The 27,973-nt window shown below is 40.4% G+C and overlaps 1 protein-coding gene across 3 annotated transcripts; it reads right to left on the reverse strand.

Moving 5' to 3' along the window:
• Window positions 1-31: 31 nt before the first annotated feature.
• SMCO4 (single-pass membrane protein with coiled-coil domains 4) lies at window positions 32-27,973 on the reverse strand. 3 transcript variants are annotated; one of them, XM_079323717.1, is made up of 3 exons: window positions 15,268-15,402; window positions 14,203-14,425; window positions 32-1,105 (listed from the first exon to the last, which is right to left on the reverse strand). In XM_079323717.1, exon 3 carries the CDS (start codon window positions 979-981, stop codon window positions 802-804), a length of 180 nt encoding a protein of 59 aa, XP_079179843.1. In that variant the 5' UTR covers window positions 982-1,105; window positions 14,203-14,425; window positions 15,268-15,402; the 3' UTR covers window positions 32-801. The 3 variants fall into 3 exon arrangements, with proteins under 3 accessions (XP_079179843.1, XP_079179845.1, XP_079179844.1); XM_079323719.1 differs by lacking the exons at window positions 14,203-14,425; window positions 15,268-15,402 and adding an exon at window positions 27,843-27,973; XM_079323718.1 differs by lacking the exons at window positions 14,203-14,425; window positions 15,268-15,402 and adding an exon at window positions 27,678-27,697.

The raw sequence follows: 27,973 nt of genomic DNA on the forward strand, positions 1-27,973 counted from the left end.
TCCCTTTTTAATAAAATAAATAATCAAGACCTATATGCAAAACCACCTTTTTATTGCCACTTACACAGTTTCAAATATTGAACATTCAGATAAGCAATTATCTGTGTTTATGTAGTTTGTTATTAGTTACTTCACCATAACCTGGCAGAATCTCCCTGTCCAAATTCTGTAAGATTCCATCCAGCAGATACTGAAGTATTCACTTTGCATGTTGGTATCTCACACCAAAAAGAAATTCTTTTTGAGTGAACTATATAGCTGTTGATGAAAAAATTATTACACAATGTAGGCTTTCACAATGTCACATTTTTTTCAAAATAATTTGAAGATTGCAAGTAAGACTTCTTTTATTCAAAAAATAAATATATCCTTTCTGAATCAAAGCACTTCATATGACATTAAGTACAAAGAAGAAATGTACTTCTTTGGAAGTTCTGAAATAGACATACAAGAGCTCATGGGAGCAACATTATCGGTAACAGTGATAAAAGCTGAAAGCTGATTTTTTACAAATTTATAGCAGAACACGATTTCCTTTTACAATATAGAGCTTCAAACAGCTTTAAGAAAAACACCATTTTTAAAAGTCTGAAAGGCACATAACTGGGCCATAAAACGTACTGGCACATTCACTAATACGTTTTATGTTACATTCCTAAAGAGAATCCATGGGACCCTAGCCAAGAGAAAGACTGAAAATACCAGCAAGATCCTTTGCAAAGTACTAAAAGAGTGGCAGAGAGTTCCTTTTGGCTCTTGGTAAAATTAATATCCCAAAGCTAGAGAGTCTGAAAAGCTGCATCATTCAGTTGTATTTGGACGAGTTGCTACATAAACAAACACGACAATCAGCAGTACTACGACAGCCAGTGTGGGAAGCACCACCGTGGTGATCTGCTGCCGGGCCTCTTGCATTGCCTGTTTTCTCTCCTTTTTATCTTTGGAGGTCTCTTTTTTGGGTTTTCCTCTAAGCTGCCTCATCCTCTTCGGATCTTTTTTTTTTCTGAAATGTGGGACCAAAGGGAGTGGAACGGCAGAAGATTGTCCAAGGTCTTTTGAAACAAGAGGCTGAAGAATTCTGTTGAGTGGCTGGCTGCACAAGAAGCTGTAAAAGAAAGAAAACAAGATGTACACATATTCCAGTCATTAAAAACATCTGCAGCTCTGCTTGGTAAATCTTTCATCCAGTGGATACCAATGCAGCCTCTTTCAAGGAAACAGAATCATGAAATTCTGCTCATCCACATAACACTTTTCCCATAAAAACCAAAGCAGCTCATCATGTTGTGTATCTGTCCAAGAACCCTGAACTTGTTCTCTATTAAGCCAGAAACAAGCCCTGCACGAGACATTTTATCCTCCAAGGCAAACAAGGTAACACAGCTAAAGACTTAATGAAAATAATCTGAATTAGTTTTGCATCAACACAGGGTTCCAGCTGCCCCTTCTTGAAACAGCAGGAGGCTCCTTGCTCAGAGCTGTGGCTCCCACAAACCTGCAGAACAAGGAAGGGCAAGCATACACCCTGCCACAAGCATTTATCATCAACAACAGGCATTTATTGGCATAAAGGGTACTCCAACAGGAAGAAATGGGCAGAAAGAGCTGCTTAATTTAATACTTCTGGTTCTGCTGCCACACAACTAAGTCTAAATCATAACATGACTCAGTGCTGTCACTGTCACTGCAGCTGTCATTGACAATAGAAAAGAAGCCCAAGCAATAACGAGTCTGCTAACAAACCACTGGTGAAGACAAGCAGTCATCAATAAAGTAGAAGGTAGTTGTTCTAAAGCAGCTCCTAGATGTTTTTTAAATACAGAAGTATCTACAAAGTGAGATTAACAAAAACAGCATGGTATGAAAGCCTCTCTGAAATGAGAGTTAGTAGGGGCTTAGTATTTCCATACCCAAAGCTTTTTGCCCCTGAGCTGCCTGGAGCTGTGCAATTCCCTGGATGCCAGCCATTGGTTCTATTCTTCTCCACCACATCCCCCAGCAGTTCTGCCATGGCACAACAGCTGGACACAGGCCACACGTAAATGAACAGAGACTGGGAGGGTAATAATTTCTGGTATCAAATACTAAGTTGAATTGAAGTAAATTATGAATTCAGGTTCTTCCATCACTCTAATATACTCAGAATAAAATATATGAGACACAGATGGGTTGCTGCTACTTCCTCTTTTCTTTCTCTCTTCTTTGTATCAAAATGTAAAGGTGATTTTCATGTGCTGCTGTTGGTGAGGACATATGTCAACAAGCAAAGGTGCAAAGCTCAGTTCACCCCAGACACAATTTCCTCTTGATGTGTCATGTCTGGTCGATGCTACAAGTTGTCTTATGACTACTTTTTTGAAAAACAACAAGAGGTTTCACTGAGAGTGAGATGCTTTCTTTGAGTTACCACTCAATCTCATTCATCAGCCTGATCACAAAAACAAAACAGCACTAAAAACTCTCACAGACAAAACAAGAATCCTCACCTAGAGGTTATGTGCAGCTACAAAGGACTTTTCATCCTTTCTCACAGGTAGCAACCTGCCTGCTGTGAATGTCATCCAGGCAATTACTTTGCATCATTTAAGGTACAGTGTGAAATAACTCTGCTAAACTTGAACTATCTATCATACCAAGCCTGTAGTACTCGAAAACCAGCAACAAGGCAAAGAATCAATACTTCTGGGTTTATATGGTCCATCCTGGATGCAATCTAAAGAAATAAACAAAACCAAAACAACAATAAAAAAACTCCACTCCCAGCAAAAAAAAAAAGCTCAAGCATGACAAGATCTCAGTGTTCAGCTGGATTCATCAATTCTGTATCCCCTGCCTATACATCTTTCAGGAAGTTGTTTTCTGATCATAAACTTAGCAAATTGAGCTTGCACTCTGAGGCAAACCATTCATTTCGGTTTTGATAAAGCACAAAACAGGAATTTTGGTGCCTAGAATATTTTTCAAAAGAGGAAACAAAATTCAAGTCTTAAAAAGAATCAATTCCTTCTGCACAGTACAGAATTAGAATCAAAATACGTAACAGATTTAGAAACCAGAAGTGGTCAATGAACTTCGTGATGGGGAAGTAAATGGGAATTGGATGAAGCAACTGAGCAACTACACACAACACCCTGTTCCCATCTTTTAATCAAATGGGCTATGTAATTTCAAAACTTCCATAACTTTCTTCTCAGCAAACCCTCAACTCTCCTTGACTCAGGGAAGAGCTTTTGGTATTACACCACCTGCTACTCATGGGTTTCTGGTTTGGCAATGCTGTTTATCACTTCTCTAACTAACTTCTGAATTTCTTCTGAGGCAAAACAAATTTTTTACCCCTTCAATTTCCATTCCCTCTCCTGCTCTGCTCACAAGATTTATTGCCAAATTCTAGAAAAACTATTATGCAAAATAAAGTTTTATATTTGTCCTTTGAGATAATTTGCCAACGAGAGCATTTCAGGCTGTATTTTGGTATTATTTTCTGTTTCCACTGTACATCTGGGGGTTTTATATCTGGATTACCCCCAAGGCCCAAGAAGTGATGGACAGTAAAAGCCTCTGGGACTCTCTGTGTACCACAGTAATAAAGAGGAGTTGCCATGAAACCAATCTCTCTAACAATAAATGTATGCCTTGCTCTGTGCAGCATCACTTACTATTCAGACATTAAAAACATCAGGATAGGTTTTTTTAAGTCTCTTTTTGAAGGAATATTTCATTCTGAAGCAGAATTTTACCAAGTTAATTACATACACTGGCTAACATCTGACAACTTAGAACAGAAAGCCTTCCCGTAAACATCAGCACCACTTGAATTGCAAGCTGACACTCTCCAGTTTGGGAATCTGGCATCAATCTCCAAATACATTTCCAGTAGACTGTGTTACATGGCTTTGCTACTGGCAGAGATGCACTAGCACAGAAACTGACCCAGAGTTTTCAGAGAAATGAGCCATAGTGTTCATCTTAACTGAACTATAAAATGGAAGTGGTGAATCTTTGCAAGTTGCTGCAGGGTCCTGCTGCCACCAGGTGCCCAGCCATGACTGCCAGGATTGGACAGTTGTTGCAGGAAACAACACCTTTCCACAGGAAAAGTCCAGGATGTTGTAGATTCTGCTATGTTAGTCCTGGAATTAAACGGCCCTGAAAAAACAGTGCTCAGCTGGATACAAGGAAACTCTACAGCCCATGCTGTACAAGCACATTCAGAGTGCTTTACACTGCCAAGCCTCTTACCAGCCCCTGTGGACTTCACTGGCTACTAAAAATTATGGGAAGAAAGAAACAGATCCATAAAGCACATCAATGCAGTGACAGGGGCAGGATTACAACATTAGGGTCTTGTTGCCTGTGGCGTGCACAGTCCATGAGAACAAATTATCTGACATTACTGAGCTACATCCTCTCTCAGACAGCAACCACCCTGCTTGTGATCTGGGAAGGCTGAATGCCAGTGAAGAGAGGAAGGAAGTAATACAGCATTGGGATGGGTGTAATTAACAATCTCATTAGCACTAGTCATTTAAAACATCTCAGAGCAAGCCACTGTCAGAAGGTCAGTGAGAAAGTGATGTCCCACAGGTACTTCAGTCTTGTGCAAACTCGAACCTTGGACAAGCTGCAGAAGAACTGGAAGCTCACCTTTCCTCCACAGACAGAAGCTGTCTCTCCTGAGCAGGGGAGGACTCACTGCCACAGGCTGCACACATCCCACCCTCCTAAGGCTACTTCCATGGGTATTAACTGCTTGACTAGCCCAAACATCTGACAGGGGAAAGCCATCACCAAACTGGTTCAACTACTGCCTTAACCCACAAGTCAGCAACTCTCTCCACTGGGACACAAGTAGAACACCAACAGAAGGGATTCACACTCTAGCAAAAATGGCATACCTGTAGTCCACAACACTATGACAGCAACTTGGCACTAGCCAGATATGGTAACTTCACCTCACTTTTATCAATTTTGAAATTTAAAATGCATGGGGTAATGAGGTTATTTTTAAGTTCACTATAGCAAAGTTTTCCCCAAAAGCAGAAACCTGCTGGCTAGAAAGAAACAATCTTGATTGCCAAGTCAAGAAAACTAGTGTTGACTTGGTAAAGTTGTTTGAAACGCCCATCTCACAAAGCCTACACCAGGCTGATACTGAAGAGCTAAGGTTTCCAGGAGAAAAAAACAGTAAAAAATTCAAACTACTGAGAAGAAACTTAAAGACATTGTTCTTCAACATAATACAAATTCACTAATTTAGTATTCTGAGTTGCCTACTAGAGCAATTACATCCCTCTTTGCCCATCATCAGCATTGCTTTTTATATACAAAAGTGTTTTTCATTCTGTCTTCTGGGTTAAGTTACTCTGAGCTGTTTCTGCAGAGCTAATGTCAAAACCTAAAAACATGAAATGGTGGACTGAGTCACTGAAGTCACTCATACCAACGCTGAAGTATTTGCCAGCATCTTAGACCAAGTCAATTGTGGCTAAGCAGGGATAATTTTATACCAGAAGGCTGTAATGGAACCTATAGGGACTAATGTCCTTCAAAATATACAGTCTTCCAACCACATCTATGCCAGTCTATCATCTCTTCTTTTTTTGGTAAAATTAACCCCAACCATCAGTAATCTGCAGTTAAAAGCTCCTCATACCACACAAGGCTATTCCTGCAAATCTTGAATGGCAGCCTTGACTCAGGCTACACCAGTGTTCATGGAGTATTGCAAATTTGCATATCCTTCCACATGCAACACATGCACAAAAGATTTTGTTTATCTGCACTTAGGGTAATTGCATGTCTCTATGTCTGAAGAACTTGTTATCACCAACCTTACAGCATGAATGTATTAACCATGTTAAACTGACTAATTTTTCTCCAAATCTAAAATTAAAAGTGTATGCAAGCCAATTTGGCTCAACCTGGCTTCATGATCCTGCTACTGACACTGCAACATTTCTGGAACAGCAAAACAACTTGAAATTCAAACAAACAATCTGACAGGAATTAATTTTTATAATTTAAATTTTCCCTTAGGGGTATGGATGTTACTGAGACATTCAAATTAAAATCAAACAACAAACCAGCAGACAATGCAGACACACATTATTCAGACTGCCTGCCAGCAGTTGGAAAAAAGTACACAAGACATCTAAGCAGACAATACTCTTCAGATTATTTGAGCATCCCAATCACCAAGACACACTAGCATCAGAGTTGAGAAGAACCCAAACCAACAAACTTACCAGCTTATTTTTGCTGCTGGACTGACTGCTTCAGGGTCATGCAGCCAGAGCTGCTGCATGGAGGCTGGAAGAACCATTGGGCCCAAGAGCTGCAAAGAGGAGGAGATAGGGACCCAAAGGGCAAGGGAAGCACTGCTCAGCACTGTGTGGCCATTAAAACAGGAGCACTCGTGACAAGGACCATCCTTTCCACCAGTGAAGGATTGTTCCTTGAGTGCTGCTGAAGCCCCAGGCCATGGCAGAGCATCCTCTCCTTGCACAGCAGAACAGACACAGGGGCTGTGTGCAGCCAGAGCAGCAGTGCAGGGCCTCCTACACACAAAGCTTTAATCCCCCTTACCTCACAGAACTCCAGCTCCCTGCAGCCCAGGTGACAGCAGCTCCTGACAGCAGAAGGAACCCTGACATGCTCCCCCCTCCAGCCAGCATGGGGAGCCCAGAACCCACAAGTTAGCTGAAGTAATACCATTCTTATTTCCATCCTTAATAAAAGTGGGGTCTAAGCAACAGAGATGCTTTATTTCCTAGCTTTGAAACCAGGCAAATGTTTCAGGTTTTTAATGAATGACTGATCTGTGTGTAATACTGTTACACAAACCATAGGTACTATTTTAATAAAGGAGAAGTCTTCTTTTAGGCTTCCCCAGAGAATCACAGAATTACTGGATTGGAAAAGGCCTCTGAGATCAAGTTCAACCTTGATCAGACACCACCATGTCAAACAGACCATAGCACTAAGTGCCTCATCCAGTCTTATTTTAAACAACTCCAGGGACTGTGACTCCACCTCCCTGGGCAGCCCATTCTAATGTCTAGTCACCCTTTCTGTGAAGAAATTCTTCCTACTGTCCAGCATGAACCTCTCCTGATGCAGTTTAACACTGTGTCCTCTTGTCCTGTCACTGGTTGTCTGAGAGAAGCGACCAACCCCCACCTGACTGCATCCTTTTTTCAGGTAATTGGAGAGAGTGATAAGGTCAACTCTGAGCCTCCTCTTCTCCAGGCTTCTTCTCCATGAAACACAGATTTTTTTTTTTTTTTGGTCATTACTTCAATAACTGATTTTACCTTGAGGTGACAAACCTCATTTTGGATGGGGAATTTTTCTTCCTGAAACTCTAAGGTTTGACCATTGCAGGAATAACATCAGCAAGGTCACCAATTTCTAAGGTGTTTTGGCCAGATTAGATATGCAGCTAAATGGGAATTTTGAAAAGTATTTCAGTGGGAGTCTGGAACATATGAACAAGCAGGAATACTAATGCATAGAGCTCTAGATGAGGTCTCCAGAGAGGACAGCTCTGTACACAGCCTTTCCATCTACTGAGGTCCAACTATTTTACCTCCTATTTTAGTTCTGGCAGATACGTAAAAAATAACAGCCCTTACATCTTCTCTGAAGAACATGTTCATCACTTTGTGTGGCTATTACCTGGGTAGAACTTGCAGCAGCACTTGGATCAGTTTGCACCCTTTTCCCACACAGAGATAGAAGCTAAACCTGCCCCTGTGTTTGTGCCAGACCCATTAGGCACCCAGCACCTTGCAAGTCTGGCTCTATGCAGGAAGCTTTTTGGGGAGAAAAAAAGGCAAAAAAGCTAACCTCTAACAGTTTTTAGGCAAGTGCAGTAGTAGATGTCCAGCAGTATTTCCATCACATTCAAGCACAATTATTACACCTCATGCTTCACACTAAATGTCAAATTATAGTTTGACTGGTTCTATGTGTGAGTGACAGAGCAAAGATTTGCCAATTTGACTATGAGTTCTCAACCTTAAAGACTAGGCCTGCCCAAAGGATTAGCAAAACACTTTAATCCTATTCATATCCTCCATCCCTCTCCCAGACCTCCCCAGACAACCTACTCTGAGCAACACCAAAGTGAATATTCCAGCTACAGGAGAGCTTCTTATGGTACTGGAACACCATTCTGTGCAACCACTAAAGAGGAGAACTTATTATGAATTGCTTTAAAAAAACATCCCAATTTTTAATTTGTACAAGCCATCCTCTAACAAAATTAATAATGACTGCAGCAAAAGCCAAAAAAATAACTTTCCTTCTCCATGATCCAAATGCTCTGGGTCAGCCATTCCTTCTAAACTGAAGCTGCACAGCAGAATTGATGCATACCTGAAGATAATGCTTGCAATGTTAAATTTGGGATCTTCTCTTTTAGTGACACTGTCATGATTTCAGAGTCTGCTAAAAATGAAGAAAAGCATTAAGAGAAAAATTTTTGCTCTGTGAAAAATGGATTTTCACATTACAGCATGAGGCCAATTCTTAATATCATAAAAATTTACCTCAGTCTATTTGACTGTAGCAAGGAATTACAATTAGCAAATAAAAAGAACCGTTTTCAAGGGTGAAAGCTTTTAATTATACACGTAGCAATATGGAACTATTAGGATTCTGTTTGAAGTCAGTTTAACATCATTTTTTAGTGAGAGGTGGTGGCTTTTTTTCTAAAGCTGAATTGACCCATCATTACTGCAACATCACATTTACTGTAAATGCAGCTTTGAGAGTCTCCAAAGTACTCACAGCATTTGGAAAATGAAAGCCATCACTGAATGCTGCCAGAAAGTCAGAGAGAGCAAGGCCGCCAAAGCAGAAAGCTATTTCCATATGATTCTCACAATTCTAAGGACTTCTAAGCAATCTCCATTAGAAACAAAGAGCTGTGGATCTCTGCATTTGGGGAGGCATTGATAAACAGAGACCTGGTGACCTGCAGTGCCATCCTATCCGCCCTGAATGCAGCAAAGAAACTGAGCAGAATGCAATTAAAACAAAATAAATAAAAAGGCAAGTTCGTTTGATCCATGAACAGGTGGATAAATAATCCATATTTTTCCTGGTAGAGAACCAACATCAAGACAAGTTTTCCAACAGGCAGTCCAATGAAGAAATACAACTAATGTTTACTGAAAACACAAGAAAAATAAACATGCAATTTCTGCCATTGCATGAATTAAATTCCTAGGGGAGGCTCTAAATGAAGAGCTTGCCATTCTGCATCTCTACAGCTACAGATGATCTTGCACATAAATGCAGTAAACCACAACGTCTAACATATAACTTGGTATTGTGTGTTTGCTCAGCTGTTTTTATGGAAGGTAATTTTCTCAGCTGTTCCTGACAAGGCTCCTTTGGAGACAAAATATTTTATCTTTCCGGGGTATTTACAGAAATTCAGTCAGTTTCTAAACAGCTACGCTAAATAAATAAAAAACTAGCACTGGTGTCAGAGCTCCTCAAAACTTAAGTGCTATTTTCCCAGACCAACCTTTGGCATCTGCCAGAAGGGGCAGCAACAAGGAATCTGGTGTGAAAACAGTGTTTCCTTTCCAGTCCAGCTGCCTCAGCCCATCCAGGTCTCCAGTGTCACTGCTCACATCTTAAGCTGAACTGTCACCAGAGGGTAGCAGCGCTCATCTTCTGAAATGAGGACGACCTGGATGGGAAACACACTTTTCCTACATGAGGTCTGGTTGTTGCTTCCCCGGTTCAAACGAAGTTGTTCCCAACACAGTCACTCTGTGAGACAGCATCACTATAAACGCCTTTGAGACAGATCCCCGAGGCATGTGCCAGGCACAATGCCAGCAAGTCCGAAGCCTGATGTTACAGTTTTGTAATGCAAACAGGAAATTTGCGGGACTGTCACTGCTTTTCATTACAATTCTACTGTCTTTAGAACTTTGGCACTGAGTTTTCAGTGCAGGCTAAAGATTGGCAGGCAGAAAATCCTTGCCCACAGCAAGCATGGATGGAATGTTAAATCTAAAACCACACAAACCACAGAGGCAAGAGCTGAGCCTGAGTGGCAGGGGTGTGTGTACACCTGTATGTGCACTGGAAAGGGGAAGGATGCAGAGTGACTGACAGAAGAGAAAGCTGGAAGAAAAGTCCAAGATAGCACAAATCTAGAACATCCAGAAATGTGTACTTACTGACCACAAGACAATCTGTGTATGCTGGATCAAAACTATTTGTGAAACAGTTTGTGTCTTCAGAAGGCACAAAGAGAAATCTCACTCTTCTAGCTCAAACATACAGAACTATCTGGCACAGAAATAAGCAAGATGGATCTGCACTTGGGCTCCTGAAATCCCCCTGACAGTCCCACGGGGGAAAATGAACAGCACTGCACTGACAACAGCACTTACCATTTTATTCTATACAGTATCTTAGAGATATTCACAGATTTAAAGCAAGCCTGATGCATTCAGAACATATTGAATGAGGGGTTCAGATCTCAAACCCATCCCCTTTGGGGCTTATCTGAAGTTCTGGTTGTTCAAGCTTTTCTTGGCACAGGTAATTTTCCAGTAGGAAGCTGAGGAAAGACTGCTGGCAACATGCCTGTCTCTCCCTGCTTTTATATGTGCCAGGGAAGGACTGCATGACACTGGAGAGTGTAACTAAATCACACAGAAATCGACCCAAATACAATCGATGAAGTGGGAACCTGTTACTCCCCTACTTACTTGCTTTCCAAGCTTTATTTTAGAGCTTATGCAGTGCTGCCATTTGGCAGATTTCATTCCCACCTCTGCTGCTTTCTACACACTCTCATTTGATCTGGATAATCAAGTTATCAATGAATGAAATAAAAGCCTCCACCTCACACTGGAAGAGCACTACAGGTTTAGGCTAGAGCTCTTCCTCCAGCAGCCAGAAATCGACACCTTTCCCAAATTCCTTTCAGTTACAGAAATGTTTTCAACATCAGTGTGAAAACAATGCAATCAGGACACCTTTTTATTGAAAGGGCTGGGGGGAGGGAAGATAAGAACTGAGATTTGCAACACAGGATGGGTGGGGAAGTTTTTCTTCCTACTACTGGTCTCAGTAAAATCTCATTCTGTTTACTCCCCAGTTTAAATCTGAAGTCTTATTACATTTCACTAAACAATCCCACACTATAACAAAGCAGTTGGCTTTTCCTGCCGTGATTGATAGACTCTTTGCAATTATTTAAGGGCAAGGGACATAATTACATACAGCTGGATTAGGCTGATCAAATCCCTGTTAGTGTCTGTCAATATACACATAATAAGACAGTGTGACATTAATGTAAACTAATTCAAATGCAGAAAGTTTAATTAAGACTTAATAAAATTACAAACAGAAAGAAGAAGGTTTTGCACAGTCTAACCAAAGGGAATTGCTCAGCAAAGCCACCCTGTAAACACAAACCTGTTTTACCTCATCTGCTCTGCAACACTGGCTCTTGCACCACCTATTTATATATTCCTATTTACAGTTCTACTGCCAAGACTTTCCCTCAGCTAAAAAACTTGGAAGCAAAAGCAAATGCTATGGAGCCATATGTGTAACAGAAACCTGAGCAAGCCCAGGTAGTCAAAGAAGGATGTCTTGGAAGTTCCTCTACAACACTCGGCAAACAATTATTGATCAGTACCATAGTTCAACACAGTACAGTACAAGTGACCTCCTTCTGAAGCACTTACCAAGACTCAAACATCACCTCCCCCTGTGCAACACTAGTCACATTCACCCCTCTCATTTAGTCCTGTGCAGTCTCCTTTTCCACTCGGGTTGTTTTTAAGGCAATCTGCTACATTCATGGCTCTCTCAGAGTCACCAGTGATACAGAACACTGCCTTAACCCCAGTAAGCTTAGTGCAAGTCTAAGATTCACTCCCTGCTGCATTTTTCCAAGGGTAGTCATGCTGCCTCAGTTGTCCTTTTCCTGCAACTCTTAAGGACATGGTTGCAACTGATGTCCTAATGAGAGCTAAAATACACTAAATATTTGGTGTGGCATATCAGCCCTTTGTGTAAGCCCATGCTTACAGCCATGCATTCACACCCATCCCTCTGGGTATGGGTGCCAGAAGTCCAGTTGTCTACACTTGCTCCCTTTCCTCCTTCACTCAGTGATAATGCCTCGTTCACTTTTCCAACCTAGATGCCCTTGCTGTTTCTGTACCAGGCAATCTCCAAGACAGTGACCCAAGGAGAAGGGTGCAGCAGCAACACTGTGCCACTGCAGACCTTCTCTCCACCATCAAGGATGCCTGAGCTTTGTTATTAAAAAATAGCATAGCAGATCTTACACAGAGCAATTTGCTCCTCCCCAACACACTTATTTTCCCATGCTATGATTTCCTGGGATGCTCCTTGCCAAATTAAATCAATCTGAGTATCTCATTAAAGAAAAAAAAACATTGCAGATTTTGATCTATTTTTATTAGTCTGCCAGTTGAGCCTGTTGCGCTGATCTGGTTTACTTGACAATTCCTTAGCTGCAATGCTCAGCCACTCCTCTGTGGAGGCCCTACAGTGTTTCAAGAACATTAGAAAGTTCTGAATAAGATACAGGATCCTCACCATGGCCTTATCCAAAAAGGCCACAAAAATTCTGAACAATTCCATTTCACAAACACAAACGTTTCCTGCAGAATGAGGTCTTGTCAGCTGGGGGAAGAGGGTAAAATGAAAAACCTGAGAAATATAAGTGCTAGAAAGGATTACAGTGCAATCTCCTGAAAAATATATTAAAACTCAATATCATATTAAAACTGATGAAAAAAATTAAGCCCTCCTGTGTTCAATCACATCTCTCCAAAGCTCTTGGCCAACATCTCCATGTTAGAGACAAACGACTGTTAGATAACCTTTTCTGAACAAGTCTATCACTTATTCTACTTTATGTTCTGTTTCCTTTGGCAGCACAGCTACTTAAGTCATCCTTCTAATCCAGAGCCTCTGGTAATTTTTCTTTTCTGTTCTAGGGCAATTCTTCAAAGCATCATAAAGGCAAATTTAATAAGCACCTTCATTTTTGCTTTCTATTTATAATACTGCAAGCACCTGCTGCTGCTGAGATCTAAGCATATCTATCTTACTCTGCATAGACTGATTCAGATTGATCTTAATAGTCTCATATTTTAAAGCAATTTCAAGAAATATTGCTCTGAGCTACTAGGTGGATTGGTTGTGGTTTTTTTTTCTCTTGGGGGTGTTGCTTTTTTGTTAGATTTGAGATTTATTTTTTTCTCTTCAGTGTTTTGTTTGGGTTTTGGTTTTTTTTTTTTTTTTTTGTTCATATTGTGGTACGGTTAGTTCTCTCCACCCCCCTGTTTTTATTAAGATACTGCTGACCAGCTCTTAAAAATACAACTCATTTTGCTTCCTTGTTTCAACCAGCCACATTTGTGTATTTTACATATATATAAATTTGACTGAAGTATTCAGTAGATCTCTCTTGTCAATTCAACAGCAGGCACTCAAGAATCAAACCAAGTTGCTCTTGGGACCCCAACAGTGGAAGTCAAGTCAGCACTGGGGCTCATGGATGGTTTTGGGAGCTGTGCATGTGCAGGGAATGGGTGTTTAAAGGTTCCTGCCATGATTCAGTACATGTAGAGTTTCAATCACGTATTATTTGACCTTCTCTCAAAAGAGGGATATATTAGTTTTTAATCTTATCCAAGTGCTTGCAAACACCAAATGACAGCTAAGGCTACACAGTAGAGAAGTTAAGTCCTACATCTGACCTTTCAAGAGGGGCTGAGGAATCATGTCCTTAGGCACCTCTTCAGAGCCTGTCTTCCACAGCTTACAGACAGAATAATAATGGCTGCACCCTGGGCTGTGGACATCCTGGTATCTACAACAGCAACACTGACTGCTCTTGCTGTTATTTCATTTGACACAATGACAAATAGGAAGTTTAATGCAGTGGGGAGAAAGGAAGAAAAATGATGCAGTGCAAGTAGGTGAACAAGATAATGAAGCCCAGACAGAAAGTGCGGGACAGACCCCTTAATGTGCAGGGAAAAAAAAAAGAAACAAAATTAAAACAAAGACAAACCAGCACACAGAAGAAAAGCTGCATGGAAGTAAAATAAAGACTGAAAGAAGTGGATGGAAGAGTCCATCCCTCAGAGAAGACACATCAGTGATGGGTCTCACCTGTGCACTATGTGTCTTTGCTTTTAGTGGCTGACAGCTGAGGTTCATGCTTCTCATCCATCTCCTCCTGCCTACGTATTTAGGTGTGATGGAGCAGCCTCCCCCACAACCAGGCAGAAGACCTCATGAAAACTTCACAGGATACTCTGCAGACAATTTAATCTCAAGAGTAACTCTCATTCCCATTAACTCCTACTCCAGAGGGGCTGTGCTATTTTATTTCCTGCAGTATATAACATGGGCTTTATAAGGTAGGATTTTAAGTACTGACATTAAAAACACACCTCTTTCTCAACAAAAGGGTCTGATTGCTGTTTTTATTCACCCCAACCATGGTAAGATTGCTGTTAACTTCATGACAAAAGCATCTCATGAATGTATAAAACACAGTTTCCAAAACTGTTGTTAACTGCATTTGTTGGAAAATTAAGCAAATGGAAAGGCTCAGAGACAGGAAATACCATTGTAAGATAATCAGTAGTATGCCCTCCTCTTACTTATCAGCAACAAAAGCCAATACAGACATTATCTTGGGAATTCATGGATTTTTAAATTTTCTCTTAACATGAGAAAATGACAATACAGATTTCCTCAGAAAATAAATGAGGCACAGGAAGACCTTGCTGTCATTTATAAAGAGGAGATGCCATGTATCCTTCATCTTCTGGCTGTGGATTCCAAATTAGTGTTCCAAAACATCTGTAACCTTCATGTGTTCTCATCTTCTTTCACAATTATTTCTTATCATGTGGGGAGGTCTTGAACTTTTGCAACAGCTATACTGAGTAAATCAGCTATAAACAGACATGCTATTGATACTCTGAGCCAACAGCTAATCATGATTTCTAGTCTTTCAAGCGAATAGGACAACTTAAAATGGCAAACATTGCTCTATCTACTCATCCATAAATTAGGAGTGACAATTCCAGATTATTACTCATTCACTCAGAGCGTTTGTTTGGCCCTGAGAGAACTGGCTTTATTCCAAGAGCTGGCAAACATTGGTTAATATACATGTAAATGTTTTATTTCTCTTGGAGTAGGCAATTTCACAAAATGAAATACCGAATTAAAGATGACCTCAGTTCTTCTGCTGATGCCTGTCTTGGATGCAGTGCTGCTGGAAGCCTTTGCAAGCTTTTTCACACCAAGTCAACAGGGATAAAAGACACCTTTTCTTTTCAAAGTGAGACGATTTCACTGTGGAAACATGAAAGCTTTTATATAAATATTAATCACCACATTTGTCCTGGAGTTAAGTGGATGGAAACTGGCTTATATAAGGTTGCAGTACTGACTTGAAAACAGTGAGTGGGTCTACAAATACTGCTCCAAACAAGCTGTTCCTCCATGCAAGAACTGTGGTGCAATAAGTAGATTAGCAATCCCAATATTTAATCTGAGAGTACTATAAAATAGCACTTCACTCCTGAGAGTGAAGAAGGGGAATTTTGTCTTTTGAATTTCTGATGTAAGTGTAAAGAAAAGGAAAATGTTAATTTCCTCCAAAACTGCAACTAATTTGAACAGGGAAGAGAAGAAACTAAGAAAAGGAATGGAGGTTCAACAGAGAGGGGGGAAATAAACTAAATATCTGAGCAGAAAACCAGGAAGTGGTTTAACAGAGCCGCTTAGTAACCAGACTATAAACCTAAATATTCTAAATAATACCAAGTGTACTGTACCCATACTCCTGACCCTGGTTCTCCAAAACACAAGAAAATCAACAAGCAGTTCCTGTGCACTTCAAGGAGAGGACAGTATACACCACCTCCAGCAGGACTCTGAGAACCATCTGTTTCCTACACAGGGCTGGAAGTTTCAGATCTTCTTACTCCTCCTATGATACAGGCTATCAGCCATTGCTTACCCCTCTTTCCTACAGAGAAGTGAGATTTCTTTTCACAGATTAACCAAGATTTGAAACTAGAACTACAACTACACAGCAGATTTCTGAGAAAAGGAAGAGAGAAGCATAACCTCTTATCTACTGTGCTATACCATAGGTATCACCTCACTTTCCTTGAGGGCACAAGGAAGTTTCAATCATGAGGATGCTAAAAACAGTTCAAAATAAACCTAAACAGAAATGACACAGTATTAATATATTTCACAACAGCAAGTACAGAATGAAATCCAAAATAAGGTACAAAGCATGGCTGAGATCACATTAACTTAATGGAACCCACAAGCAAAGAGCATACCATGAATAAGAAACCCCCAGCTATCAAGACAGCTGCAGTCTAAATTCACCTCTTCTGAGTGAAAGGAATAGAAGATAAACAATCACTGATGGGAAGAAACTACCAACAGATGACACCTTCAAAAGATTCAGGACTATATTTATGTGGCTGATGAAAAGTTCAGCTCCCATCTGGCAACTCATCTTGATTGCTATTGCAGTGCTCCACAGGTTTCAGCCAGGTCTCTCCATGGACATGAACATTTATGCATATAGAAGGGACACCAGATCTGTATTTTCTGGAGATAAATACATCCAAAAGTGCAGGCATTAGAATTGTTCTTCTTCACATTCTGCATTTTAACAGGAAAACAATTTAGACTTTACAGGATACTACATTAACTAAAGCTACTTTTGAAATATTTTCCATTATTTCTTCCCGTAATGGTATGTTTCTTCTCACCTGTAGAAAACTACTGCTGGAGCAAACACACTAACTAGTACTTGACACTGCTTTGAAACTTGAACTTAATGCTGCACTTTTCCATGCTGCTTTCCCACAAAGCACACTCTCCCCCCTCTTGTGTGCCACTGCTTACATGGCACCTGGAGATCTCACAAGGAAACCTGCTGGAACAAAGGGCAACACAACAGAACACAACAGTGCCTGCGCCGCGGCTCTGAAGAGGATTTTAAAATTTATAACAGGGTCTCACTTGGCTGCTCGGTGTTCTACGTGGCCAAAATGAATACACAAGCCAGGCAGAACTGCATGAGAGGCGCCTATAAAAGGTGACAGCACTATTACCAGATAAGCCACCAGTTAGACATCACTGATTACCAAGCTGGACAGAGATTTTAACTCACCTGGAGAGCAGACAGCTAATCAGATTTCTTAACGGGCTTCTCTCAGTTTCACTGGGGCTGATGCATGCTGCATACAGGATTTGGAAAGGGATTTTTCCCTGAATAGTACACACTGCTTTACTACAGCATTCTGTTATCATCTTGGCTTATGCTTATATAAAGTACCAGATGGAAGTTGCATGAACAGTCATTAAGAGGTTAATCATTAAATTCAAGCTATGCCAGGGCAGCAACAAAGCTGACCTCTTGAATAAATTGAGCTTGGATACAGGTTACATTGATTTTCCTAAAGAGGATTCATTACTTAACTCTAGATTTGTGATTTCTTTTGAGAATTGGAAGTTAAGAGCTAATCCAAATTTACTATTTATTTTCTATCAAAGAGAAACCAGCCCATTTAAAATGCAGACTATATGACAGATCTCCCTCCCTTTCATTGTTCTCTCCCCTCTGCGAAAATCTCAACTTCATAGGACTTCAAACCTCAGGGAGGAGGGGAGGAACCCACAAAAAAAACCAAACCCTAAAAACCTTTTAAAAAACCCAATTCATCTTCATTCTACAAGTTTTTTCCTCCAGCATTGAAAACCCATTGTGTATTTTCTCCCAACTACTTTTATCCCTGTATTGTTCTTAATGCTTTCCTAGAAATTATGGTTTTTTTTAGCACCCAAGTGCAAAAACTCTAATTTGATGAGGGGATGGGAACTGTTTGGAGTCCAAAGTCAGCAAAAAGGCATGAAGAAAACATTTGGATATGCTACAGGATACTGAGTCTTTCTGCTGTATTTTCTCCTTTCTAACTCTGATTTTCCTGTTTTCATTTTTAAACAGGTATCAGAATCAACCTGGTGACAAGCTATATCATTTTCTCTTCACCTCCCTCAAGTTTGATGAAGATCATCCATAAAAAACAAGTCATCTGAGTTCCCCATTTCCCACAGGTACACTAAAATGCTTACTCAACCATGGCAGTTATGTCTGTGACAAATGGCATGTGTTACAGACTTGGGGTTTCCTAACTTCCTGAAATTACTGTTTCGACTTGCATCTTTGGGAGTGCAAAACTTACTTAAATCTAAGGAAAAGATCTAACAAAAAAGCAAGAAGAGACAAAGTTATTAAGAAAAGAAAAAATATGCAAAACCTCCAGAACACACATCTTTTATAGGGGCAATTTCTTACTCTCCTGTTTTAAGAGCCTTGCATCTTTCATACTTAACCAAAGTTTTCCCAAAGCAGGCATTGCCAATTGCCTTCATTTGGAGCTTTTATGTAAACAATGTTGAAGTAAGAAGTAGAAAGCCAAAAAAGGATATTATATCATGGGACAGATACATCCAGAATCTTATATGTATCTCTTCCAAGAGAAGAATAATGAAAAAAGATTGGACATGGAAAAGAAATAATAGTAGGCAACAATGTAGAACATGAAAGGCTTTTTGTTTAAGATCCCTCATGTCTTAAGAATTTATTAAAAGATTATGTTAGAGCACCTGAATTTCAGCAAATTGCTTGAGATGGCTTCTGTTGCAGCAGCTTCTGCTGGAATATTTCACTCTGGCTGTCAGCCAAATCTTTGCTGTGCTGATGCCAAATAAACGATACCCAATTTCAACGACAGATGCTGTTGTGTTGACACATAATTGATACGTTTATATTCAGGGCTCCCAGGAATTCTGAAACACTTTATTCACAAGAAATATAACTGACAGCAGAATTCAAAGTGACGTGCACATAGCTGCCACTGCACTGCTGGTATTGTGAGACTGGAAGGAAGAGATTGCCAACTGTCCAGGGTGGTCAGGAACAGTGGAGACCAAAAATTTTCCAGGGCAAAAGAAAATATGGAGAGATACGGCCCAACAGTAAAGGTTAACCTGCTCAGCCAGAAACCTACAGGCCCAGAGAAACAGGATATCTGAAAGTTTTCAACACAAGTCACATATCCCTTTCCTGCAGAGTTTCTAACTGCGTAGGAGATGGAAGTCAGAGGAACAGCACAGCAGTGAATAACAAATATGGCCATAATCTCCTTTTCACTTTGACTTCCTCGGTTTCCTAGGCAGGAAACAGATTAGCAACCGTTAAAAATATATTTACCAAAGGTATGTTCCAAAGAAAATGTTATATATCCTGATGCTTGCATGCTCACTCTTTTAGACAATTTGTAATAATCTTCAATAAATAGCATTTGTTTTGGAAAGCAACTATATCCCTCCTCAAGGTAAACACACCTTTGCATCCACTGTCATTCTTACAGGAAAAAAATGCCAATGATATTACAACATATCTCCACAACCTGGGGTTTTTTTTGGTTTTGGTAACAGAGCATCATATAATTTTCACACAATGAATAAAAACATGGATGAAAATATTCAGCAAAAGGTTTGTACCCACTCATTTCACAAGGGAAAAAAAAAAAAGCAAAAAATAAAATTTGGCCTAAATGAGTAGATAAATGCCACGTGGCAAAGTTTTCAGTCATTTATCCAGATACATGCTCTTCAGTAAGCATGCAGTGCAGTATATTCTACCATGATGCCTCTTTCCAATTAAAATAAGGTTAAGCTTAAGAATACTTTTGAATTGCACTATATGGGGATTATCAAATACATTTGAAGTTTGCAGATGAACTAACTGAATACATATTTTGTTGATTGTTTCTTAAATTGTATTTTAAAACACTGCTCAGAACTCAGAAAGCTTCTGCAGTGTGATACATTTCTGCTGCTTGTGAGGCCTTATCTAGGTCTCAAATACTGTTCTTCTCTTCCAGTACCACAGGAAAGATTCCTTCCTCCAGTCAACTCTTTTCTTTCCACTGTATGAAAAAGGGACTGATGTTAATTCTTCAGACTTTGCACACTGCAGCTCTTTCCTTTAATTCTTCCTCTCCTTGCTTTTAAGGGTCGCTAAGGGCAAAACTGTCACAAAACCTCTCTTCACACTGAATTTCTCCTTCAGGAGTACCTAGCACAGAGAATACAGATAAAGTTTTACAAGGAAAAAATACATTTATCATCATAGCTCCTATTTCTCAAACCCCCTAACTTTCCAGTTAGTTCAGCAACATAGAATATATAAAATACCCAGGTTTATATCCTTGCAAAAACACAAAGTGCTTGAAAAGGTAAGGAAGTGCATTAGGCAGAAAAGTTTTAGGGGTCAGGGGTTCTTTATTTACTGTTCTGTGAGGCAAAACCCTAAACAATTGTTGCCAACACATATCCAGAAGTTAAAAGTTTAGCAGCAATTGCACAGATGCCTTCTTCCCAAAACACCTCAAAACAACAACAAAAAAAACCCAAAAAACAAACAAAAAAAAAAATCCACAGAACAAAAAATTTTAAAAGCCCACCCCCAAAGAAATCATATCCCTCCCCAAACCATGCAGAAATTTTGTCAGTCACAAAGGATAGCTGGGACTAGCCTCCACTGGCATTTGGGCATTTCAAGAACATATACAGAGGATCATAAAATGGTTTGGGTGGGAAGCGACCTTAAAGATCATCTTGTTCCAAAGAGAACATGAAAAAATCAGCTAAGCCAGCTGTCAACAGCTTTGATTTACCAGAAACAGACATGGGGTATGACAGGGAGCTACACCACAGGCAGACCCAATCCTCCTCACTCTGTTCAGAGGGGATCAGATGCAAAGCAGCTCCAGATGCCCTGCCTAAGCCAAAAGGCCAGTCTCTCAGCACTGCATTTTACACTGAGCACAGCATGGAAATAACAAAGCTCAAAGGCTTACACAGAAGATCCTGCTCCTGTCTAATTACTTGGAAGGGTGTGCAGAAAAGTGTAGGTCAGGCTGCAAGGCACTGCATAGCTACACCGTGTGTGTGTTAGGAGGGGTGTGATTAGTTCAGGAGGAGATCAATGCCAGGATGCACAAACCAACTCAAATAGTTCTACTTGTTACTGAATTTGCTCCAAAAATTTATTTCTACAGCTCTTTTGGGGTATTTGAAAACTTCCCTTGCTCCTCCGTTAAGCACATACTAAAGCAAATAACTTTATATTTTAAAGAAATACAACATCATATTCAACAGTAATAACCCATCCTGTTATTAACAAAGGCAAGAATTTATAAAATCAAATGGATTCTCACTCCTACTTCTACTATTAGCTTTTGCATTTTGTTCTGTTTGGACAAAGAACAGAGAGGTTTCACTTTCTCCCAACTCAGGAAGGCAGTGCTATAGCAGGAAGACATGGGAAAAAAACAATAAAATTATTGTATACAAATATTTCTGATTCTCTTCCTCAATTTATAATGCAATTTAAAAGAAAAGCAAAAGTGTGTTCGATGGAGATTACTATACTATGAGTTTAATATGCTAAGTAAATTATCAAAAGAAAGAACTACATCATCTTCAACTTTCAGAAGTGTAAAAGACTTAGCAATAGTTCAAGCAATCAGATTTCAGATCAAATCTTACTTTTACAGACACCATTTCCTGTACTCTTTAGTATTTCTCTTACAACTGTTGTGGGAAAGACTTAAAACAATGGAGGGAAACTGTTTGCTCTGCAGACTGAAATAATAATTCAGCAGCAAGAACCAGCATCAAGACTTTGGAGTAATGGTATCAAACTCTAACATTAAGGCAAAAAGTTGGCATGCAGCCTTTTCCTCTGTGCTAAAGCACTTCATCACAAGTAACTCTAAGACTCCAAGCCTTCAAATGTACTTCCCAGCTTGTAACAGTATAAATATAAGCCTCCCCTAACAGTTATAAATTCAGAAAACTCAAGTTTTTCTGATGCTGTGCAGAATTAACACCTAAACCTCTCAAGCCACTTCAGACACATTTATCCTACAGTTTTTTTGTCCTAAACTATGCTAAGTTTAACTGTATGTTTTTCCATTCAAAGTAGGCTGTGAAGGTTGAGTTGATGGCCAGACCCATCACAGTAAGTGCAGAGGTTTCTAAGTAGACCTACATTTGCAAAGACAACTAACCACAGATGAACTTCCTCAGCCTTTTTGTGGCATGACTGCAGGCTCAGAGCCATATTTTATACTGGCACCAGTAAGTCTAAAAAAAGGCTCTGGGATCTCATATCTTATTTGTATCATGGCAGTCATGTACCTAATCTGTGTTTGAGGGTGCACTTTGATAACTAAAAACTCCATCCTGCAGCTTCCTTCCTTTGGTTATGCTTCTAGCTGGGTGTTGGAGTCAAGTAAAAGTTCTATCCTGATGCAATGATGCTACTGACATATAATTTCCAGTAAGCAGCCATGCTAAGAAAAAGCATTTGAGAGGCAAAGTACCACAGTGATTTTTAGCAACAAATTTATACAACACACCTGCCCCTCCAGACCTGACACTAAGCACTACACCATGGTCAGAGAACTCCTTTCCAAATATATAAGCAAAGCCAATATGTCAAACCAAACTAACATTGGTGAAAAAGCAGTGAGACCAACTTATAAACCAAAAGCTGTATGAGAAGGAGATAGGATATACACCCTGAGGTCTAGTACATCCAAACCCTGATTATCCATACCTCTAGCATGATACAAAGTTCAAAATCAACATGACCTGAACACAAGGGTTTTATGCTTAGCAACTAATAAGGCTTGAGAAGCCTTATTAGAGATCCTTCTCAAAAGAGCCTATCTGAAGGAAGATGGTACTTTTGAGTGTTAAAGCCTACCCAGCTACCTCCTCTCATTTAACATTTTTTTCCCCAAGTTTACCATCATGCAAACACAGCTCTTTGACTCTATAATTGTAGTACATTTTTATTCTTCATAAATTTTTAGATCAGCCTATGGGACAAAAAAAAACCCCAAAAAATCACAGCAGTACCAAGGCAGAGCACAGTCCCAACCAAAATGGATTGTTTGTTACTGCCAGAGTCTAAGGGGTGCCCATGTAAGTAAACACAAGACCACATCATTCTGCACTCCCCCTCACCACATCAGCTCATTTCAGCCTGAAAAAGTCATTTGTGCCTGCAGCGGGCCAGGCCACATTTCTGCTCTTCATGTGACAAAGACACAAACACATTGGTTTAGGCAGAAGCAGCTTTTGCACTGATGTTGCTCTTTATTTTCCACTCTTTTTGCGAAATGCAGAGACAATTTCTGAGCAAAGCCTTTTGGGAAAGAGCTTTACTCAAAATCACTAGTCCTCTGTCTAGCACAATAAGAGCAGAGAATGCAAATTAGTTTCAATAAAAGCAGTTGGCAATCAATAAGAAAGGGCTGGTCTTTAAGAGTAAAACTGGTTCCTCTAAGGATAAGAGTTAAAAGGAGAAAAATGTAAGAAGATGAATAAAGGAAGAATAAATGTAAACAACATAGGTCATGCACAGGAGAAAAATCTAACAATGAAATTTTAAAAATCAGACAAACTGTCAAAGAACAGTTGAGAGTAAATAGAAATGAAAAATACCAGAGCAAATAAAAGAACCATGAGAAAAAGTCTAATGGAAAACATGTGCAATCCAAACAAGATAAAATAAAAATCATGAAAGGGATCAGAAAAGAGGTTAGCTGGCACTAAGGCTTAGGGCACCAGTCACGAGTTCACATTCTAGCCTAGTTCACAGGCTTTGGTAAGTCCAATAATGAGTTTCAGCATTCCTGCTTCCACACATCAGGCCATTTCACAAAACCTTGTAAACCTGTCTCCTCTGACCCTCTGCCATAACACAGAAAGTCAATATCCACCCTGAGCAGATCAGAACTCACCTACTCTGCATGCATACTCCTCTGCTATGTCCCTCTACCTTCAGGTCCACAGGCACCTGCAGAGGACTGGGAAAAGCCCAGCATTATTGTTACTACCTACTTAAAGAAAAACAAAATCCAAACACTCAAGACTGACACTTCCACTGAATTTCCATATCATTGTGTCTCATTTTTGCAAGTCAGTTAGAGACTGCATTATGATCACAGAAAGACAGGGGGGAAATACAAGCATGGCACTGTCAGCAAACTCCACTCAAGAGAAATCTAACAAGTGCCACGCATACTGCAAAAGTCAGTGTCCCAATCACTTACCCTCCATCTTCCACCTACAAATCCACCTCCAGTTTCTGGTTTTATCAATGTTTCCCACCGAACCTTGGTTAAGGTGGAAGTCCCTATCTTGCACAAGCCTTTAATACAGCATATGAGCAAACAGGAAGGCAGGCAGGTACTTATCAGCTTTTTAACCCCAAAGAATCTCACCACAAAACTACACAAGCAACTCCTTGGCCCCAAGAATTCAGTCCCCATCAATGAACTAGCTACTTAAATAGCACACATGAATTGTAAAAAATGGTGTTTTCTACACTCACCGGAAACTGCAGTGGAAAGTTCACTGCACTGCTCACTGTTTCATTTACATTAAGTTTTGGCCAGCATACTGAGGGACTAGGAAGATAACCTCTCTGACAAGTCACTCATATGCTTAAGATTATGCTTGTGCTTTCAGAACTTTAATGCAGCATAATGTGATTGGGGCATGCCCTATCTTTTGAGAAATTCTACAAGATTTCTAATGACAACAGTGGTCAGAAACTTCTAGGTACATAGACGCCCAAAAGATCACACTTTTTAAAAAGTAGTAAGTGACTAATTTCTTGCATCTAAAATGGATGTACAATACAACAAAGGAGGATAAAAACGACCAAAAAAAACCCCATCCTGAAACTAAACAAGTGACAGGGCAAAAGACAAGAGAGAGAATATTATCACACATCCTCATCCCCTCACACGTGCTCAAAGGGCTCACAAATATCTGGCTGCTTCTCCCACTCAATATACAAAGCCTGGTTCCTCTATTACCTACAGAAATCATTTTATGGTTTATCCTAACAAGCAAAAATATCTCTCTCAAAAAACCTAAACAAGCAACCAGACGGGATAGAAAAAAAAGAAGGAGAAAAAAATATAGAAAAAGGTGGGGGGAGACAGTCTGCACTGCTGCAGAATTTCACATCTACAACTTCATGGCCTGTATGGTCTGTAGCTACTGATAAAACAATTACAGCATTTTAACAGCACATTTCCCTAAGGTGGCAAGCAGTTAAGACCTTTATATACTGAAAGAGATGCCCTTCCACATTTGCATGGCCTATCAGCCACAAACAGGATTAAGAGCTCAGCAAATCCTCACACAGGCCACATCTGCCAACATAACTCTTTCCCATAATGAGCAAAAAGGAAGGTAACTTCTCAGCTGTATGCAGGACTTACTGGGAAGCTGTTACTGCTATAATTTAAAAAAAAAATTAAAAACCAACAAAAAAACCAAAACAAACCAAATAAGAAGCAACCCAAATGGCATCATGGACACCTCAGGATCATTCACCTTCTAAAAAATAATCTCACTTTGTTACAGAACTTGTGGGTTTACAGCCCTGGCAGTGCTCTGGTGGCCCTGTCCAGCTATCAGCCTTGGGGATCTCTTTGCAGGACAACTTTTCCAAGCATGACAGCATTTCCATAATGGATCAAAAACCAGAGAAATCTATATTGGCATGCAACACAAATTGCTATTGCATGTCATGGACGTCAATCCACCCACGGATGCTTCTTGCAATGCGTGATGGAGAGATTAGTATGGAGACACATCATTTGATTCTGAGGCACCTGGACCTGAATGAGATGCCAGACCCATTCTCAAAGGGCTCAGATGGCTCTGGGAGCAGCTGAAGCACAGTAAAAGCAAAGCCCAGCCCAACTCAGCAGACAGAATTCGTGGTTATTTCCCTCAAACCCTGGTAGCACTGTAACAGATCAATGTATCTCTGAGCACAGTCCCCACCAGAGCAGCACTGCCTGCTGAATCGGGACCCATCTCCTGCCACTTCATGGGGGAGTTCACTCAGCTTCTCCTCATCACTGCTTCTTGGTGGAACACCACCACTGGGACAAGCCTTGCTGGTCTTTCCAGTAACAGGAAAGGGAGAAAGATGATGGAGAAGGGAAATATGTGAAAACGAACAAGGCAACTGCATTACATTACACACTGCCATCATCAAAGATACCCGCCATCCAATAAGATAGGTCATATCACCTAATCAGTACATGTATTTTATATAAATATATGCATGCAAAAGCGTTTTTGTGCTTATTTAATGCATAGAAAAATATTATTAGATTTTTTAAAATACTGAAATTATTTTGGTAGCATAGAGATCTAGCAGTGACCAGTGAGCACACAGTCCACTCTCTCACTGCTACTGCACTCACCCCCCCTCCAAACAAGCAGCAACGAGCCAGTGATCAGCTAGGGAGCACTACTGAGGGTTGTGACCTCACACAGGCCCATTTCCACCCCACTCAGGGATGGGAGAGCTCAGGTGGTGTTCCACAGACAGGAGGTGTGGGCATGCAGTCACTACTGAACATCTGATGTCTCACATAAACCAGTCCCACCGGACTGTGAACACCAATCATATCCCAAAGAGGTGTAATGTGTGCTCAGCACACCCTAGGAGAGGTTTCCAGTGCCCACCCTGGCAGCACCTGAAGCTGCTCAGCTCTGCAGATCGCTCCTCTTTATCTCTGCAAGTCTGCCAGTGCTGTCCATGCTCTTCTGTGCTGCCCTGCACTGGTGGCCAACAGCTCTGCCAAAACCCTCTCGAGGAGTAAGACAGAGACCTACGCAAGTCCAGGCTGGAAAATGCATGAAAAAAAAACCGTAGCTCCTAGTTCTCCCAAAATACTGGGCAGTATTTGATAGCTTCACTGAATTTCCTGTTGGTAGATGTCCCTTCTAGCTTCCCACAAAGAATGAGGGAAACCAGCAGCTAAAATTGCTGTGCAAGGAGCAGTTTATTTATCTGACAAAAATCAGTGAAATCAACAAAGGTTGAGAAGCGTTTTCTTGTAAGCTTCATCTTAGGAGGTCTGTATGTTATAAATAGGCCACTAAAAGGCAATTAAGAGAGCGAGGGAGAGCAAAAAGTTATTAAAAATGTACCAATGAGAAACTAATTTCACTTTTTTCAACAGGGCATCGGGGAATTCCTGTAAGACTTCTAGTTCATTTCAAGGAGGAAATTCTGAACGAAGCTAAAAATAACCGACAATCAAATTTTCAAAATTGAGAGAAACACGGACACCCCCAGAGGTTCGACCCAGGGTGGCACCACCCCACAGACCGATAAAAATATCATACAAATTTCAGGCAGGATAGGGACCACGGAATAGAAATAATTCTGCTAAGAAGACATTTAAAACAGTCGAGAAAATAAGAGGGTTGAACAAAAATCAGTTTAGAAATACAGCAAAAAAAAATTTTTAAGGTAACCAACAAGAAGGAAAATCACAAAACTACGCACCGAACTCATGACAGCTCATCACAGGGACAAAATACGCACAAATAAAGGCACAGTGCTTTAAAAAACAGACGAACCCCCCGTTTTCACATTCACAACAGATTGGTTTCTTTCTTTCTCGGGTCACCTTTAATGCTTTCCTGAGATTTTTTTTTTTCCCCTCAACAGGCTGCTTAAACACAGGTCTCGGTCGTTTCCCGGCACAACTGTACTCGCGACTGGGGATCGGAATCAAGTAAGAAAAAAAAAAAAAAAAAATGGGAAATAAAAGAAAAAGCAAGAACGCACAAACCCTGAAAGTCCTCTGCGAGTCTTCGGAGCAGTTATTCCCCTCGGCAGCCTGCGAGCGGAGCTTCCCGGGGGCTGCCGCCCAGCAGGGCAGCGTGGCCGCCGGCTCCCTGCCGCCGATCCCGGCCGGCTCCC

This window comes from Erithacus rubecula (assembly GCF_903797595.1).
Source record: "Erithacus rubecula genome assembly, chromosome: 1".
Classification (NCBI taxonomy): Eukaryota; Metazoa; Chordata; class Aves; order Passeriformes; family Muscicapidae; genus Erithacus; species Erithacus rubecula.